Below are 19,458 nucleotides of genomic sequence, written 5' to 3' on the forward strand. Positions count from 1 at the left end.
TGAGCTCAAACAGAATATAATTATTATATTTACTTTTTACTTGAAAAAAATGTCAGGAAAAGCAAAGACCATCAATCAAAAAGCAATTTCATTACAAGTACAAAAGATTTCAGGCATCCAAGAAATCACCAAATATTTAATTTTTCAATTCATGTGGCCCTTGATCCTTTCTGTTATACGAGTAACGAAATCTGTTGAGATAAATCATGATGAAGGGAGAGTGTTCTGCATTTAGAAATATGGGCATTGCTGAATCTAAGTTGCACTACACCACTTACAATACAGACATTTGAGAAAACAGTATTTGCTGGTGAAGAACCCTCACAATACAAATGGTTAATGTCCCAGGGACATCTTTTCTTATAAGGGCAGAAATTCCTTCCTTGGGCACATATTGCTTAGATCAAGACACCTGCTTCTCCTCAAATAGTGGTGAATATATACATCAAAGAAAATCAGTGATGAGGTGAACACCTAAGTTCAATTTCAGTCTATTCACAGATTTATGGTTAATTCAAAAGATGAATATGTACAATGACAATCATCAAAAATCTGGATCACTTAAAGTGTCTGTTTCACTAGATTTGCATTCAATTAACACAGAAATTAAATGAAGATCCAAAGACATTAATTTCAAGAATAAATCTAATATTGATTAATCACCGAATCACCAAGAGATTAAATTGAATACATGAAAAATCTGATGAAATAGGAAACCAAATTTCAGGAGCAGGAGGCAGGGCTCAGTATGCTCCTCTGTTTGGTTTACAAATAGCTTCAGAATACCTGAACTAAATTTCAGCTTTCTTATGCAACATGGCCTCACCTATTACAGAAGATAAACCACAGCTCAATAAAATCATCTGTATAAATTGTAGTTCAATCACACAGAAATAAACAGTTTATGGTAAAAGGATAAAAAAATCAACCTGACTGCAAAGTTCAAGATTCATAACATCTCAGAGGAAACAAACTGAAAATTATGTGAGAAGCGTTAGAATAAATCTGATTGAGGTCAAAAAAATTCTCATTATTTTCATGACTTAGAAGGCCAGTTAACTATAGATGAAAATCATTATAATAATTTCAGATCAGTCAAAACCTCATACTTTGGAAGGTTTTTAATCCAACTTCAGTTTATTTTATTCACTTTTATTTTACAAGAGCCAAGTGCTAAACCACTGCAAATGAGTACTTTATGATTGCATCTGAGAAATCCTAATCCCAAAAAGGGTGAGATTTTTCAGCTCTTCAGAACTTATTAAGCTAAGTAATCCTTCATTAAGTTTAGACCACAGAATTTATGTTTCACTGGAATAAAAGCACATTTGTTTTTGAAAGAAATACTGCTATGCATAACTTAATTATTCTTCCTTCCAGTGTTTTGCTGAAAGGCCCAGCTCTGGGGAAAGCCTCATGTTAGTGCAGACCCTGCGCAAGACATTAGTGAAAATGGCTGTGTTGTCTGCACAAAGTTAAGACAAGGGACAGCATATGGATCAGGGCAGATGAGAAGAGCAATGGAACAACAAGGCAATATCACATTGCAGAACTAGCAATTAGTAGTTAGTCCCAGCCTATCATTATCCCACTCTAAGTTAAATACTTTGTCAGCACTTGAATCTGAAGACATGCCATGGAGAGCAGGGGATGCTCTCAAAAAGCCTCCACCAAGCATGAGGAAAGTATGAAGGGAAAAAGGGGTGTTTTTTGGAAAAGGTAACAAGGGGTGTTTTTTGGAAAAGGTAACAAGGGATGTTTTTTGGAAAAGGTAACAAGATCAGGCTGGTGTTGACACTTCTGCATCAAAGGAATAGCAGACATTTCTTTTCAATTAGGAGGCAGAAAAGGCTCATATGGGATCTGAAAAAAAAAAAACAGAGATACACAGCTCATGTATGGTGTCAAGAGGGAGATGCAAAGAGGACAGCAGAAAGTGGCAGAGCAGTAAATCATGGGCAGCATCATTTGAAACAGACAGGAGCTGTGACTGCACCTGCCAGCTGAAAGGACATGGCAATAGTCAAGACACAAAACACCAAGCTGAGACAACAAACAGGGCTGCAGACTGACAGAAAACATTTATTAAAAGGGAGCCCAGAAGGAGTTCTGCTCAGGAGGAGTTCAGCCTAGACACAGCCAGAGACACAGAGACCTCCAGAGCTCAAAATGACCTTTGGTAACAAGCAGGTTGCTACAGTAACTATGAAAGGAGTAGCTGGGGTGTCCTAGGGGAAAGCAGGAGGAGATCAAGATTTCTTTTCTGCTATATTGAAGTTGATGAGAAGATGGCAGAGAAAAATTCTCTGCCAGAGGCAGGGGGAGGCATGGCTGTGACAAGGAAGGCAACAGCAATGTGACCGTGTTCATAGCACAAAGTTCTAATGAGAAGCTGACAGCAGGAGCCTGCTCCTAAAAGCCTTCAACTTTTACCCAAAGAAGTGAAGAAAAGAATGAAGAACAGGAATATTTTTTAGTCTCAGTGATCTGTGTTCAGCTCGTACCACACGATATAGCCAAAATCAACCAAACAACCAAAATATTAAAAACAGCATAAAGTTTCTCTGAACAGTCTACCATAAACTACAAGTTTTGCAGTTACAAATATACAGTAAAAAAATGCAAGACTTTTCCTGGAATAAGGTTTCCAATACAGTTTTATTTCTACTATTTGAAAGTTCTCATGCTACATTTTTTTTCTGGTTTTTTCTTCCCCTGCTTCTTAACTTACATTACTTCTTCCTTCTCTCTGGGTAAAACTTCTAAAAAGCCCTATTTTCTCATCTTCATCAGAGCTTCTTCTTAGTTAAATTGGTTTTTCAACATCAAAATGGGATCTTACTATTAGACCCTTAAAACAAAAAGAAAGGTCTGCTTCAGACATAAGTCTTCTCTTGGAGAGGGAGGCAGGCCAAAGACCTCATGCAAGCCACCAGGGACTTTGCTGTTGCTATTGATTGTACTAGGAAGGTTCACAGCAGGATACAACTCCAAGACAAATAGCAGGATAAATAAATAATGTCGCTGTTATTCTGCTGACATGATAGGAAATCTCTTCCCAGCAAATCTGTAAATGCCCATTCAGGAGCCCAAATGAAACTTCAGATAAATGCAACTGTCCTGAAGTTACTGCATCAAAGAATCAGTGGGGAAAGCTTATTACCATGTGACAGACAATTCAGTCTACTCAGACACTCTATAAGGGCTATAAATATGAGACTCAGCAGGAATCAGAGTAACAGACAAGCAAAAATCTGAGCAGTTTGCTCAGTTTAATTGATGACTCTGAAACAACCTTGGAAAAATTATTCTATGAGGTAATAGTTGTCATTGTTGGAAAATATTTGCTGGAATTCAAGCATTCAATTACTTAATTTTTCATAATTTATTTTTAAAGTGGAATCAAAGTGTAATAGACTTAAATGAAGGTAGGCCTTCAAGGCTGCTACAGCTTTTTCTTTGTTGACAGCGATATCCTTGCCAGCACCCTACACTGAAAGTGCACTACCAGCTCCACTCATTTGAATTTGGGGCTCTGTGTTGCAGAGTTTTGTTGAATACTGGAAGAACAGAGGGTAGCAATGATTCACAGTCCACAGGGTCTTATGCAGCAAAACATTAAGAAAGCAATGGCAAGGAATCCGTTTCAATGTCAAACTGGAGCAAATGTGTCACAATCCATGGCTGACTGACATCACTTTGAAGGCAGTACACTCCTTGAAAAACCATGAATGTTTTCCTTAGGGCCCCCTAAGGTGCTGTGCAATTCAACTTTGTAGAGACAAGCACTGGCTTAATATAAAGCTATACAGAGAAGATTGCAGCTTTTGAATCCTTAGAGTTATGGTTGAGTATTCATGAAAAGCCATTTTATGACCTACCTTGTCCATTAGGAGTAGACTCTATCTAGAGCACTTTTTTTTTTTGCTTCCTACCATCCTGCTCTTCTCATTTGCTCTTCTTTATGAGGCTGAACTGAAATCAATGAACATATTTCATATCTAGATATTTAGTTTCTTCACACTTCAGTTTTTATTAGTTTTCAAAGTGTCTGTAATTTATTTTTCTATTCACAAGTACTTGATGCCTCTAAACTGTGTATTAAATGCAAATTCATATTCATGTGAAACCTTAGGCCTTATGAAGTGAATACACACACAATACCCTGCAAACACTGCAGCCATGCCTACTGTTTTTGGGAATTCCAGCAGCCAGAACATCCTCCTGAGACTCAACTGCTGCTGAAGGCTAATGGCCCCTGCACTTCTTATCTTGCCAACATGGCACTCTTAAGTTACTTATGTGGGAGTTAAGAAAGCACAGCACCCCTAAAGGCACATCTAAACCACACAGAAAAATGGGAAGGGACATGCAAAAAAAGGAAATGAGAATTCCACTAAAAGCAACAGTTTTGAAAACAACATCGGCAATGTCTTTAAACTTGCACACCTGAAGACTACAATAAACTTCCTGAGAAATCACAAGAAACGAGGTTCTCACCCTAGGATAGGATGAAGAAAGGGTGTCTAATGCACTGCACAGAATGTGTATATGCTGAGTGAGCTATCAGGTATGCCCACCAGCACAGCATGTAAAGGCAGCTGCTCCATCTGTGCAAAATCTTCCCTCGATCAAGTTTCCACTTCAGCTGAAATGTCAGAAATTGTTGTCTAGGGAGAAAAAAGCAGAATGTGCACCAAAGATGAAAACCATCCAGGCATAAGCACATTAAGATGCCACTGTGAAGTAAAAAAACAAGGAAAAAGGATTGGCTGATTTACATTAGAAAAAGAGGTATGTTTGCAAAGCCAGCATGCTTTAATATTTAAAGATGTATCACACATCAATAGCCTGTGATTACCTCATTCTGAATTACTGTATCCTATTGCGGCTGCAGTGAGGGAGAAAAGACATGATTTCTCAATATTAGAAAGGGGAACTACAGCATAAATTTGCATGTTGCCTTTCCATCTATGTGCAGTTCTGTGCAGTATTTAAAATCGTACTGCTTAGGTAATATCTTCACAGTTTTGAAATCATATTTAGCAGAACACAAATATATTTACACTAAATAAAAAAAAAAATGGGATAGTGGTGGCAGAGTGTACCTAGCCACCCTGAACTCCAAAATGAAAATCTGTATTTGATAGAATAAAAACCATATTAAAACAGTCTGTAGCTCTTATTTGCCACATTGCCCTCAAGAGAGGGAAAATTATTTATTCCTGTTTATGAGTAGGCATATGGTCCTGTTAACTGTACTTACCTTGATTGGTGTTCAAGATGTATGTTTTCTTCCTCTCATTAAAAAGATGTATGTTTTCTTCCTCTCATTAAAATGATTTATATTTCTATACTTCCATCAGTTCCCTAATGTTCATAAAAGAGGGGTTGGGGAGGGCAGGGGTGGAGAAAACTAGTAAAATAAAACGTTATTTAGTTAAAAATTTCCAATATTTGAGATTGGAAATGGTCTTGAACAGGGCAAAGCCCTTCATTCCAATGGGCTCTATCACAGCCCATCATTGCTAATGCCATATGACAACACCATTCCAAACTACCCTGGTGAACTCTAAGCATTTCTTCCACTATTTTTCAGAGCTGAAAACAACCTCCTCCAAGCGTGCTCACCACTACCAATTTTACCTTGAAATGCTGGATTTACATCCAGAGACGCTGGCCACAGGTGCAGCAGGAAGATGGAAAGCCCAGATCTCCATGCTCGCTCTCTGTTCCCCTCTTTCCAGACCCTGGCAGCACCGCAAGGTGGTGAGATGAGGGCAAAGTAGTTTGGCTTTAGTGAAACCACTTTGAAGCCTTTAGCATTGATCTGAATGAGAATTCCCAGCAAACAAGACCCTTCTGAAAAGGTCTAGCATGAGTCAAGGCTGGCAGCACATTCTCATCTCTCCTTCATCACAAAGTAGCAATTAATGTCTTCCACTCCATGGCTGAGATCAACCTCTGTGTTCTCTGTGCCAGCAGAGGTTCTTGGCATTTCTTAAGGGCACTTACAATTCCTCACAGCAGCTGTAGTCTACCCAAAGCTCCCCGTTTGAGGTGGAAGGCTGCTATGCAAAGGTCAGTTATTTTCAGCTCTTCTTTCCATTCATTTGAAAAGGCAGCCTTATAACTGATGAGCCTTATAGGTTCTTTGCAGGTTATGTCCTTCCACAGTCAAGCACTTTAACAAAAACATGATTACAACACAGCTGGTTTTTTCAAAGGCTCTGATAGATTTCTAGCCCTATGTTAAGTCTAAAATTAAAAAAAAAATCTGATTTTCACTCATACTTATTTAAATGTTCAGTTTCTTGCCAGCAGCTTTGCTACCCTTACGCTGTATGTAATAAATGCTGCAGTTGGTCATTCCCTGTTTGAGCTCTCCCTTGGTTCACACAGCACTGCTTGCACAGATGAATTCTACTATTTTGTTGATGCTTTTTATCACAAAATCACTGTTCAGCTTCTCATTTTTGAGAATATTTGTTTTAATATGATTTCCATCCCTGTCTAAACAGCTACTTTTGTTAGCTTAGCCTCATACTTCTTGGACGTGTTTTTTGTAGTGATGTTTGCATTATTAAATCAATACTAATGCCACAGCACATAAAGATGTTTGCTAGTATCACCTTGAGCTGTTTTGTTCCTTAGTTTTTCAACTCAAGAGAATGTTTTGCACCTCTGTATGCAGCCATGAGTAAGGCTGAAAGTTGTTCTGCAAGATCCTCATACTCAAACACTGTCAAAGCCTTTGACAACCAAGTGAATAAGAGGAGCCTGTTCCTTTACAGACTCCTCTGTAAGGAGATTCTAAGTCTGTAAAACTCCTCTAAGACACATAACACAAATATCAACAGCACTGAGCCTGCTCCTTGTTTTGCATCCAGAGTCCCTTTCCTTCTCTGACACTGCAGAAGCCTCACCATCTTCCAAGGTCATATTCAGGAAAATCACTCTGTCAGACCAATCAAAATAGAATTCCAACATTTTCACTATTGAGGAAAGACCTCTTTTTCCCAGGCTTCATCACACAATTCCCTCAGTGGCATTAAACTGGTGCTGTCAGCTTTTCTGATGGAATTTCACAAATTTTCATCTCCCTTGAGTTTTTGAGCCTCTTGCACCTTGTGTCAATACCAGGTTCATGGCTTCCAGCTTTCACTACTGATTTCACTACTGATTTCACAAGGGCTGCCCACAGGAAAGATTTCTTTGAAGTGATCCACACATCTGATTTCCCTTCTGTATTAGCTATGAATAATTTTTCCTCTTTTCTCTTTGTTCGGCACATTTCCCCCATTTGCTCTCCTGCTGAAATGCTTTGCCTTTTCCCACTACAGCAGTAGCATCTCCTCTTTATCTATTATATTTTTCATCTTTTTCTGTGTTTCCCTACAAATCTTTTCACTAGTAGTTTAGCTTCTGCTACTCCTTCTGTGCCTTCTTCCAGATTTTTTTGTGTTCTTATCGTTTTGGAGTTCTTCCTTTTCTTGGCAATGGGCCACCTTTTCTGCCTGTGACTTTCTCCAGTTATGACTCTTGCAGTTAAATAACATTACTGCTGAGCTGATCTCAGGGCTGCTGAGTCACTTTCACCTGTGTTTGACAAAGCCTCAAAAGAATTCCACAGCACTGATCAGAGCTTTGTCACAGTATCTTTTTGCCATTCCATTCTGCTCTTTTGGCCAATTCCAACAACTGCTGAAGTCACTGTTGTGCACTTACATTTACAGGTTGGCAATGGTCAGACTGGTCAGTGGTACTAGTAGCTTGGATCAACGGTATTTTGGAAGAACAAGCTAAATTTTGTTCTGTCACCTATCAAATGTGCAAGTCTACATGAGTAACTACAAGGTTTTCAAGAAGAGACATGGAATCTAACTTAATGATGCTTTGCCAAGAGAACAAAAGATATTCTGGTTTAGACTCTAGTGTGCTACCTCACTTCATGGTCTGTGCTGCATAATTAAAGAAGCACACAGTGATCCTTCCTGATCTATCCTCCAAGTTCCCAACAATAAATTATGACCTTGAAGCACCAGATATTTCTCCAAAACCACTATGTTTAAACATCCAAAAATACAGAAACATATATAGAAAGATATATATATATATAGAGAGAGAGAAATATTCTCCATGATTCCTTCCTATCTGAATTGCTTTATAGTTTGGGATCTGTAACATTCTTTGCCAGTGAGTGACATAAAGTAACTTTAATAAAAGTTTTGTAATGCAACTACTTCTTTTTTTAAAGACATTTGAGAGAGTCTTTGAACATTTGAGAGATCCCTTGATCCTTAAACCTTCTAGTGATACCCTAAGAAGAACCATGAATAGATATCTAGGTTGGCACATCAACATTTCACTACTGTATATGATTTGTTATTTTATTTCCTGCGCTCTTTTCCTCTGCCACCCCTTGGTTACCTACAAATGAGTGCAGCTCACCTAGACCCTTGAGACCAAAATTTCAAGAGCTTTTGGTGGCAGACCTTGGAAGAAGTACTCTCACATCCACATGGTCATAATCCTCCTTCACAGAGCTACAAATACATTTGTAGGGCATCACATTCTCACAAAAGCCCACTTCCCACATTTGCCCATGGACCCAGAAGTTTTGTTATTTGTTACCATTACTTTGAATTTCCAAGTGTGAAAGTTGGACCTACTGATCTTTAGTTCTTGTCACTATTACAAGGAGTCTTTATAAATACAGATGTCATATTTCCTACCTTCCATTGCTCCTCTACTACTCTTAATGTAAACTTATTACACAATAAATAGTTTGGCAGTTTTTCTAGACAGAAGTCTGAAGAGGATTCTTCAGAGGAACCTTCAGAAGTTCTAGAAGATGAGACTTAAAACTTCACAGATTTGTAGAAGTCCCTCCAAAGAGAAGCCTAGCTTTTAAAAGGCAGTCTCCTGGCTTGCTATAGGCTTTGCCTATTCAATACCATTCATTTTGTCAAGGTCTGAGTGGGAACTCACAAGGTGGTATTTACCAGGTTCTCTGTAGAGTTTTATTATTATGGCCTAGGTGAGTAATAATGATCTGTCAAAACGAAAGTTGTATCATCACATTCTATCAGTAACACTTTGGCAGTAATTGGCAAAAAGGTCTCTGCTCTCATGGCTGTGCTCTGTGGCAATGCAGGGCTCCATCTTTCACCCGTGGTTGGGCTTTCAGCAACTGCCTTGGATCTCACATACTTTCCACACTGTTGACAAAACCAAGCTGTGGCAATTTTCCACTGTAAGTCCTGCTTGGTCATAAAAAGCACAACCAATGTGATGTGAATAGCTGAGGTATTTTTTCACTTCCCTAAAATACTTATGATCTCTCTCTGCTCTTACTGATACGTTGATCTGTTTTAGGACAAAAAAATGTCACTTCCATCATAAGCTGAAGGATGCTTATGGACCTTTATCATTCTTTTTGTGGATTATTATATATCAGTGCCAAGGTGCCTGGGGTGTTTCTTCCCAAGTGCTTTCTGTTGGCAGACCTTAACTTTTCAGGACCTTAGTTTTTTGAAGGCAGTAATTACCAGGAGCCCCCATGAAGCACAAGCTTTAAGAAGCCTTCTGCAGTGCAGTCACTTTTACTAAAGAGGTAACTTGATCCCATTTACCTTCTGGTTTTACTGATCAACAGAAAGATCAAAATGTCATGTATCTACTCTTCATTCCTTTCAGCACTGAAAGGGCCTTAATTTAACATCTTTTATTTTCAACTCCCATCTTTTGCTCCCTTAAACACTTTAAAGTTTGCTTCTTGATATAGTAGCAGTATGCTGTTCTTTCTGTTAAAATGTTGCATTAAAAACTATTTTTTGCAACCATGTGAATATTGTAGTGCTACATGTGGGAGAGAATCGAAAGAAGTGCTTTTCCCTGACTCCCACACAGCACAATGGAAATGAGCAGTTTAACACAGCAACTTTAATCACAGACATATACACTAACCTAATTGTGGTTTGCTTCACTAACAGTTGGAAATTCTCAAAAGGGCAGAAATTTTGAATATACTTCAATATGTGTTCTTTCATTTTCATGATTTTACCTCCTTGGCAGAGAGTACATAGTAAGCTACTAGTTTTCTTCCCTCACTCCAAATCTCTGTCATTTCCCAATGTAACCAGCAGTTTTCTTATAAAAAATACTCATTGTTCTCCGTATGTTTGCCCTTCATACAACTTCTCATGTCATGGTAAACACACAAGATGTTTTTCATGCTGTACCAAGAAGATAAAAAACACTAAAGAATATCCAAGAAAAACTCAACTGAATGACATGAAAAGCAATGAAAAATCTATCAGTTTCTATTCCTTGAAAACATCAATCATTAATGGAAAGGTCTGTTAATCACTATATTATTTCTTTTGTCTCATGTTTCCTTCCCTTTTCCTTGTGAGATACACATTTAGAGAAATGTTAACTTTCCTGTAAGGTACCAAAACTGTAACTGAATCCATCTCTGGTCAACTGAATGAAAGGCAATGTCTCAAAGGCATATTTTTTTTATTTCAGGGAAAAAGAATGCTTCGTTTTATGGCTGATTCTCACTCATTCATATGTCATGACTACCAATGGTAAGAGGAAATCTGGAAAAACAAAAGCACAAACTTTTTCCTGATGGCTGAAAAGCACTTCAGAGATAACAAAAGATATGTATATGCTGCTTTAGTATTGCTTTGGCATTAAAGATTCAGATTCCATGTGTTTCTTTATTCATATACTACTTTGGAGAACTAACTAACCAACACAAATGTAAAAATGTGCTATTCATCACTAGCAGGTTTTGTGAAACACAAGATTTCTGTGTTATGTCTAATAAAGATACATCTTCTTACTGTAGCAGATATCTATATCAGAACATATGCAAGTGTACAAGTGAAAGAGTGAATACTATTTCTCAACTTGTTTGTGAGAAAATATGAATATTTCCTATAAAACAATCAATATTGTGGTGTGTAAAAAAGAAGTGAAGCCCAGCTTGCAATAGCTGCATATCACTTTCTAAGTCTAGAAATAGTTTTTACTCACAAGAAATGCCTGTCATGATGTTGTTTATGACATTAAAAGTGAGTAACATTAACAGATTAAAACCTCACAAAATCAGAATTAAGTTCTTCTGAGAAGTTAATGTCAAGCAACTAAACAGATGCCTACAACAAACTTTTCATAACAAAAAAACTTTATGAATACAATTAAGTCTGTAATTTCAATCATTTACTATAATATCATTAAATACAAAGACACTGTCAGAAACAGAAGAGATAAAAAAAGGAATGTTACTGCTCGTTCTGTGATTTCCTGGCAGGATATTAAAATCTTGCAAAATGAGCCATGTATTTGTAACACAGACACTGCAGGATCAGGAAGACTGTGGGATCAAGTGTTCCAAAAACCAAAATGGAAATACTTATCTAGGTATAGAAAGTGGATGAAGCTATTAATTTCAATAATGTGGCATACTGTGTGCACACCTACATTTCCCAAATAGTGAATATATGCCATCTTCAGTTAATTTCTTTTAAATAAATTTGAAGTTTCCGAGAATTTTCTGCATTTACTGAGGGAACAGTGAGATTCTGAGATGTTACCAGATTTTCAGTGAGGTAAAAGCAGAAAGTTCATTAGCTTAGTACGTAAATGCTGCATCAGCTATTTACAGATACTCCTTAGTATGCTCTTGCTATAGTGAAAAAATAATAATCTTTAACCAGAGAATCACCTTTAAACTCTCTAGGAACTAGAATTATTCAGAAATATTTCTCTTTGCCATAATTATTTTCCAGCTAGTCACTCAAATATATTGAAAACAAACATCATTCCCAGTAGTGGTAATGCAGAGACTTTCATGATCCCAAGTTTCTAAAAGTCCCATGTCCCTTTAGATATGTGCATATTTAGCAGGCCCGATTTTCCAAAATTACTTAACAGTTTCCTTGATTTTTGCTGAACATATATAAATGCAAGCATATTTCACTGGAAGACACAAATTGCTCAGCTTTTTTTTTTTCTTCTTCTTCTTCTCCAAAACCACATAAACAATTCAGGAAAACACTCCTGTTTGGAAATCCCATCCTCCCCTTGAGCTGCACTTCTTGCCTGAGAAACTGTCACAGACATATTTTCTGAAAAATACTTTTGCTAGGATTTTTCTCCTGAGAAGCTGAGAGGCCTCAGAAACAAAATGTCAGCAATAACTATCTGCTGCTGTGGAATGCAACAGGTGCATCTTAGATTGGTCTCATGTGGTTGTTTTTAATTAATGGCCAATCACAGTCCAGCTGTCTTGGACTCTCTGGTCAGTAACAAGATTTTATTATCATTCTTTCTTTTCTATTCCTTGCTAGACTTCTGATGAAATCCTTTCTTCTATTCTTTTAGTATAGTTTTAATGTATCATTTTCTTTTAGTATAATATATATCATAAAATAATAAAGCTTAAATAATAAATCAGACTTTTGAAACATGGAGTCAAGATTCTCATCTCTTCCCTCATCCTGGGACCCCTGTGAACACCCCCAAAAGGGACCCTCAAAACAGGAAGCTGTAGAACCAAGATGAACGAGCACAAACTGCAAAGTGAGGAGGAGAGCACCCAAACAGAACCCAGGGGTTTACCTTGGCCTTGCGGAAATGGTAGACCACCAGCATGCTGATGAAGTCCAGCAGCATGCAGAGCGTCTGGAAGGAGATGATGGCCAGGCGCAGATACTTGTCCTCCTGCGCATAGCAGGGCGTGTCATCTGTGCAGAACGAGCATCCTTCTCTGCAGGGCAGGCAGGTGTAGACTTCCTCTGACAGTTCACCACCGGAAAAGCGATTTTCTGCGTCCTTTCCTGAAAGTGTCAGAAGCACAAGGGGAGACACCTTTAGTTGTAGGGGATGGGGAGTTCATCACCAGTTCTCTGCTGGGCTTCCTTTCCCTCCCATGCTTTCTCAATAGGTTACAAAATAGCTCACCCAGTGCTGCTTTTCTCACTGAACCATCCTTTGTAACATTCAGAAAACGCAGACCAATGAGGGAAAGTGAGCTTTTTAAACATCAAATGCTTTCCTGTTACATTTAAAGTGGGCTAAATTGGCACAGGAAATTCTATGAAGAATTTTGAATGGGGAGAAAAATTACATGAAATATTTGGGAACAAGGAATGGATTTTACACAGACGGATGAAGGGCAGACCCATTAACTACCTAATGTTCATAGTACAAGTTCAGATCTCATTTCAGATTGTTCCTCAATTTTATAAAAATGCTATTGAGTGAATTAATGAGCTTCAAATTAGATGAAAACCTTCTTAATTAACATTTACTCAACAGGCTGTTGCATGATTGCACTACTCTGTCCCCAAAGCAAAACCAGTGCACTTAGTCTAAGTATAGTTTTCCATTGTTCACAGAAGCACACCTAGACACACCTATTTTGTCTAGGAAAATCAATTACTCTTGAACTGACATCTCATCCATCAATGTGAACCCATCAAGAGCGCACACAGAAGGATTCCTAATTTTTCTGATCTATGACACTTGCCCATAAACCCTTGTAAGGCTGCTTACTCTACAGGCCATGAATAGAATTAAAAGGTGACAGAGAAATGGGGGGGAGAAAAAGAATATTGTTAAATAAAAGGAAAAAAAAAAATTGTTGAAAATGTTTGTCACAGGCAAGACAGCCTTAGGAGCTCACAGAAAAAACAAAATGTGGCTGAAGTCAAATCAATGGTTGTGTTATAATGTGTGATAACTCCTCTCATTTTTTACAGTTCTACAGAACTGCTTCAATTGCTTTGATCAAAATTCTACTTCTCTGTCAGGAAAAGTAGTAAATCATGCATTGGTGAGTCCTTCAAGAGATAACCAATCCCACCTATGCTGCACATACACATGGGCTTATGCAACTCTTTTCAGACTTCTAGCTTGAGGCAATTGAAGCAGAAGGTTTTCTACAAGGGTAATTACTTCTTTCTTTCTCAAATCCATGTCCAAATGTGCATGAGCACACATGTGCTGCCAGGCAGAGCCTGGGAAAGGGACAGAGGCCACACTCCTTGTCCTCAGCGTAGCATGCTTCCCTCCCACATCCCAGAGTGAGCAGAGAACAGGATGGTATTTCTCATGCAGTTCATGAATTTCCCCTTGGAGCTTTATTCTGAAGTAAGATGTCAGAAACCTGAATATAGCAGAGTAGTGCTGACTCATGTTGCAAGTCAGTTTTCTAGACACAAAGAGTCAGCAAGAAGAGATCTTGTGCTTTTTTGACCCAGACTGCGTGAGGTAGGAATGCAAATCTTGGAAAATACCCATGCTTGGGCATACCAAGCAGATGGAGAACCTCTAAGGAACACTAATGTTGAGGATATTCTAAAACTGGATCTTCTCTTCAGAGCCCACACCCATGGACCTGAGCCCATCATGATTCCAAGAGCTTTAGCAGAAACCACTTTCTCCAAATTTAACACCAGATCCCTGCTTTCTTAATTACAGCCAGAGCAACAGACCCACACTGTCCCCTGCCAGAGACAGAAGTCACAGTCTCCCACATCTCAATTCCATATCCAAACCAAGAGTGCATTTCCTACTGCCCAAGTTTTCCAATTCATTTCTTCAACGTTTAAGGTCAAGTCACCTTTTCCATCACGTATCTGTTCCTTTATAATTTCTATAGTTGCCCTTCAATGAGCCCATCTCTTTAAAACCTCACATTTCTGAGCCCTGTAAGCCATTTGTTAATATATTTTTATTGTGTCAACTAAATAAATTATTTGCAGTATAAAAACTTACGTACAGCAAAATATAGTTCAAGACCCACAGCTATGAGACCATTTGTCACAAATGATATGAATATGGCTTGATAATTTAGCATGATTCTAATTTGATGCACTTACTTTATTTCTGAAATGTTGAACCTTGAAAGTCATTGAAAATACAATATATTCCATTTTATCAAGCATTTTTTTATCAGAATCATATGTGGGAGTGTCTTCATGTGGATGCTCATCACACACAACAAGGACAACAGTAAATAAACAGTTGCATGTTGAAGTGAATATCCCACAGATATGACTTTATAACAAACAGCAAACTTGTTTAGCTGTGTCTGGTGTCATGTTTAGAGACTGGGGTGGGCTGCACAGGGAGGTGTTGGAGTCACCATCCCTGGAGGAGTTTAAGGAAAGCCTGGATGCAGCACTCAGTGCCATGGTCTAGCCTATGGCAGTGTTTGGTCTTGGGTGGACTCAGTGATCTCAGAGGGCTTTTCCAATCTATGCTTCTGTGGTATGGTGTGTTGTATACAAAGGAAGATCACTGATGCACATCTTCTGCACTGGCTGCACTGCCAGCCAGGACTGATTTTTCTGGGAGTATCTTTTGACAATCAGATGGAGGTGGAGGTGTCTGAGGAGCAACTGGATGTGGCACTCAGTGCTCTGGTCTGGTTAGCAACGTGGGGATTGCTCACAGGTTGGACTTGGTGATCTTAGAGATCTTTTCCAACCTACCAGATTCCATGATTCCATGTGATTGCTCCTTACAGCTAATAAAAGAAAGATCAAAAAATGGGATCTGCATGAAATTTCCCATAATGCGATGAGGAACAATTAACAATTCCTATGTGTTTGGGTTTTTTGGTTTTTTTTTTCCTTCGTTACAAAAATTAAGAACTTTTTTCAGCCCTTCTAAAATAAATTACTGGGGAAGAACTGTTCATTATATATACCACTGACATGGATCTTGTCCACCCACACCCTTGCCATGACTGTATGTCTCAGGGCACAGCTGCCCAATGCATAGCTGAACATTTCTGCCCTTTTTGTCTGCTCCTGTCCCCTCACCAGAGTCAATGTAACATCAATTCAAGACACAGACAGCCCAAGGCCAAGCCTGGAGTGCCTCGAACAGAACTGCTAGATGTTTAATTGTGCCTTGTCCTACCTCAGCAGTTCTTTGGGATTACATGTTTCCTGCAGTGAATAAAAACAATTTTTCCTCCTCAAAAGATGACAAAAGATTCTAGAGACAGTAAGGTAGATGGTCAAGAAGTAATTTCTGCTTTGTGTAAGGCAGTAGCAGTTTCAGCACTGTCACAAATGAGATGGAAGCAAACACTGTGCTGTAGAGGTTAAAGCTGAAAATGAGGAAGGTGTAAAAAAAGAAAGGAAGAACAGAAATAAAATGTAGTAACAAAAGAATAAAAAGGATAAAAAGAAAGGAGAAAAGAACCAAGCAAAGTAGGTGGAAAGCAGGAATAGGGCACAAACGAAAATGAAGTATAATAAAATAAAACAAAAGCTTAAATGTTTCAGCTACTTCCAATCCACCATATTTTTTCCTAGCTCTTCTCTCTTCTATCCCAGTCTTATTTTTCTATCTGATTGGCCCATCTGTTTTTGAAATGTTCTCCTGAGGGTAACTCCTCATCAGCTTCAGTTCTCCTAAGGACACTTTGCCACGCAGGGGGTGCCTCAGCAGCTGTGACACTGCCAGCTGAGACCTTCCGGCAGAGTGAGCACGGCACCACCGGCTGCTGAGAGCCAGGGCAGGGACTGCCTTGTCCCAAACCACATCATCCTGCGCTCCAGTCAGAGCTCAGCACATGAGCACAGAAAGCACAGTGCATGCTGAGCACTGAGCAGAACAAAAGAGTGATTTTGCTCCTTTTCTATAATAGAGTAATTAGGAACACTGCAGTCGCATCAGGGACGTTGCAGTAACTTGGTGAGAATCTAACTGGACCTCTTGGAACCAAAACCTGGTCATCAGCCATGGTCATAAGCCTCACCCCAGAAAGGCATCACTGAAGTCAGTGACAACCTTCATATGTGCAAATATCTGCAGGTGCAGGTTCTGTTGAATCACAAAGCCAAAGGGCAGGTGCAAAAAAATGAAAATTCCTGTTGAACTGGAAACCCCTCTTGGAATTTTTTATGTGATCGTGGCAGTGTTAGAGACAGCAAAGTCCCATATTCACACAAAAGAGCCACTTCTATTGCAAGCAAAGCAGGTTCCACATCCAAACAGCAAGAGCTGGGAATTTCTGCAGTATATGGAAGATGCATTGCTAAAGGGCAAACTTCAAGGCTGAGCAAAGCACCACTGCTCTGCTAAAGACTTTTCAATGCAAACCTAATTACCCCACAAGGCAGAGAACAGAAGTGCTTTAGAGAAGGCTGTTACAGGAATGTTAAAATATAAGTAATCATCAGTTAGTTATTCTATCTATACTAATAGTGCTACCTAAAAATGAGCCATTAGGAGAAAGTGCATAACCACGTACTCAAGTACTTCCAGATTAATACAATCTGTGTAAATGAAATGTGTTTTTTTCTAAAATAAATTTCCAACCTCAAAAGACACCCTGGAAGCATGGTAATAACTTTGTTCCCTTCTAGCTCCTCATTAACACATGCAAAAAAAAAAAATAGAGAGGTTTTGCATATTTTGGCACTGTCAGTTCTGAAGAACGAACACAGACTTGGGAGGGAAATGCCCTCCTACCTGGCTTCTTATTCAGTAAGAGAACAGCCTGAATTCCAGCTGTGGCCCTGTCCCACACACTCTTTGGGAACCTGCAACATGTGCAGCCTTCCTGGGAGCAGCAACACCATGCTGCTTTAAGACAGGAAAGCAATTTGCAGAATCTTTGTGATTTGCAGAACTTTTCCTACACAGGACACTGTTTATTGTGGCCACATTTCTCTTCACAGAGAAAAGCAAGGCACAACTTCCCAAGGATTTTCTGGGATTCCCATTCTCCAAACCTCAGAGAAAGAAAAAACAATTCTTATCTCATTTACTGCACCTGTGCTTTGGAACAAGTGGAATGCGTTGTGGAAGATTGTTTACCTGAAAGGAATTGGTAATTGGATTCTGGTGTCAGTGTTTTCATTCACTGACCAATAGAATCCACATGTGTGTGTTGGGATTGTCGGCTGACAGTCACAAGGTTCAGTTCAGTTCAGTTGAGTGGAATTGAGTGCTTGGCAGATTAAGTGTAATATAATGTAATACAGTATAGAATAATATAGTACAATAAAGTAATTAATTAGCCTTCTGATATCAGTGGAGTCAGATGCATCATTCTCCCCTTCATTGGGGTTGTCTTGTTTTACTACAGTTTACGTCACGTTGCAGGTTCCCACAGAGCCAACCAGTAAATGGTGTGGAGTGTTCAACATCTCTGCAAAGCTGTTTCATAGTTATCTTTCAGACTCAAACCAAAACACTAATCTGGGCTGAAAGCAGAACCTTTCCCCCACCTAAAAACTGGACACTTCAGGCACTGTGAAACTGCAGTTATCCACATTTTGCTGTGGCACAAAATCCCAGCATCACTGAGTAATGCTCCCATTTCAGGACACAATACAATCCAGTTTTTCAACTGAGTGAAGTACAAAGCTGGTCTTTTTTTTCTATCTATCTCCTTTGAGATAGATAGGTATCTTGAGACCTGCAAATCTTTGCTGCCTCTTTATTTCTTTCCACTGGGAATACTTCCTAAATGATTAACATTTCTATTCAGTTTCATCTCTTTCATCCTCAGATTTCACCAACCTAGCTCCACAAAGAGATCTCCAGGTCAGACAGTTTCTGTCAAAATTGCTTGCAGAATTCGTATCTAGAATTCCTATGTTAACATCACTTTGAACCACCAAACACCTACTACAGCCATTTTAGCCATGTCATTTTTCTCTCTTTTCTTTTTACAGAATGCAGCTGTTTGACAAGACCAAGTTTCCTTTGAACCATAGGCTTTTCTCATTACTTTAGTCATTTCCAGTCTCACTGTTAATTTTTTGAAATCATCTATACAACTTGGCAGATGGAGCTGCATCTGGATTAATTTAAAAAGTTCTTCATTACAGTTTCAAAACTCAGGTTACCTCACAGCAACAAAGGTTCAAATCAAACTGGCCCACTACATCCTACAATATCAGCATTTACAAACTTCTTTTAGACAAATTTCACTTTATTAGGAGCTGAACAGCCATTTTAAGGCTCTTCATTCTATAGCAGATGGAAAGAAGATGGAAGTATTGTGTTTTCCATCTAAAGACAAATTACTCTCCAGGGGAGCCATGCACTTGATACTGACAACACTTCAAACCTAGGTGACTAATACATACCAAGCATATATATTTTGCACAACTGATATGAAATGAAGATAATCTCATCCCTAATGATCAATGTTGGTTAGATCTCTAGTCACATTTTTTGTGTGTGTTCTATGGCATTTGGTATGAAATCTTCTTTATATGCAGTCTCATGGAATTAAATCCTAACTCCACCAGAACTCAATGGACTTCAGGAAGAACCAAACATCGTCCTTACTCTAGCAACAGATTCACACAGCCCAGAGAAACAGCACTATCACAAGGCTGCCTTCTGCAACACTTTACCATATGAAAAGACAAGGGAAACACTCAGCAGATAAACTGTTGAACA

At 38.8% G+C, this 19,458-nt stretch overlaps 1 protein-coding gene across 1 annotated transcript in view; it reads right to left on the minus strand.

Annotated features, from left to right (window-relative positions):
• Positions 1–19,458, minus strand: part of GPR158 (G protein-coupled receptor 158) — a 191,072-nt gene that overhangs the window by 89,119 nt on the left and 82,495 nt on the right. Inside the window, exon 4 of the mRNA XM_005480468.4 lies at positions 12,637–12,854. Within this exon, the coding sequence (XP_005480525.2) occupies positions 12,637–12,854 (218 nt within the window). The remainder of the gene's footprint in view (positions 1–12,636; positions 12,855–19,458) is intronic.

Source organism: Zonotrichia albicollis, chromosome 1 (assembly GCF_047830755.1).
Source record: "Zonotrichia albicollis isolate bZonAlb1 chromosome 1, bZonAlb1.hap1, whole genome shotgun sequence".
NCBI lineage: Eukaryota > Metazoa > Chordata > Aves > Passeriformes > Passerellidae > Zonotrichia > Zonotrichia albicollis.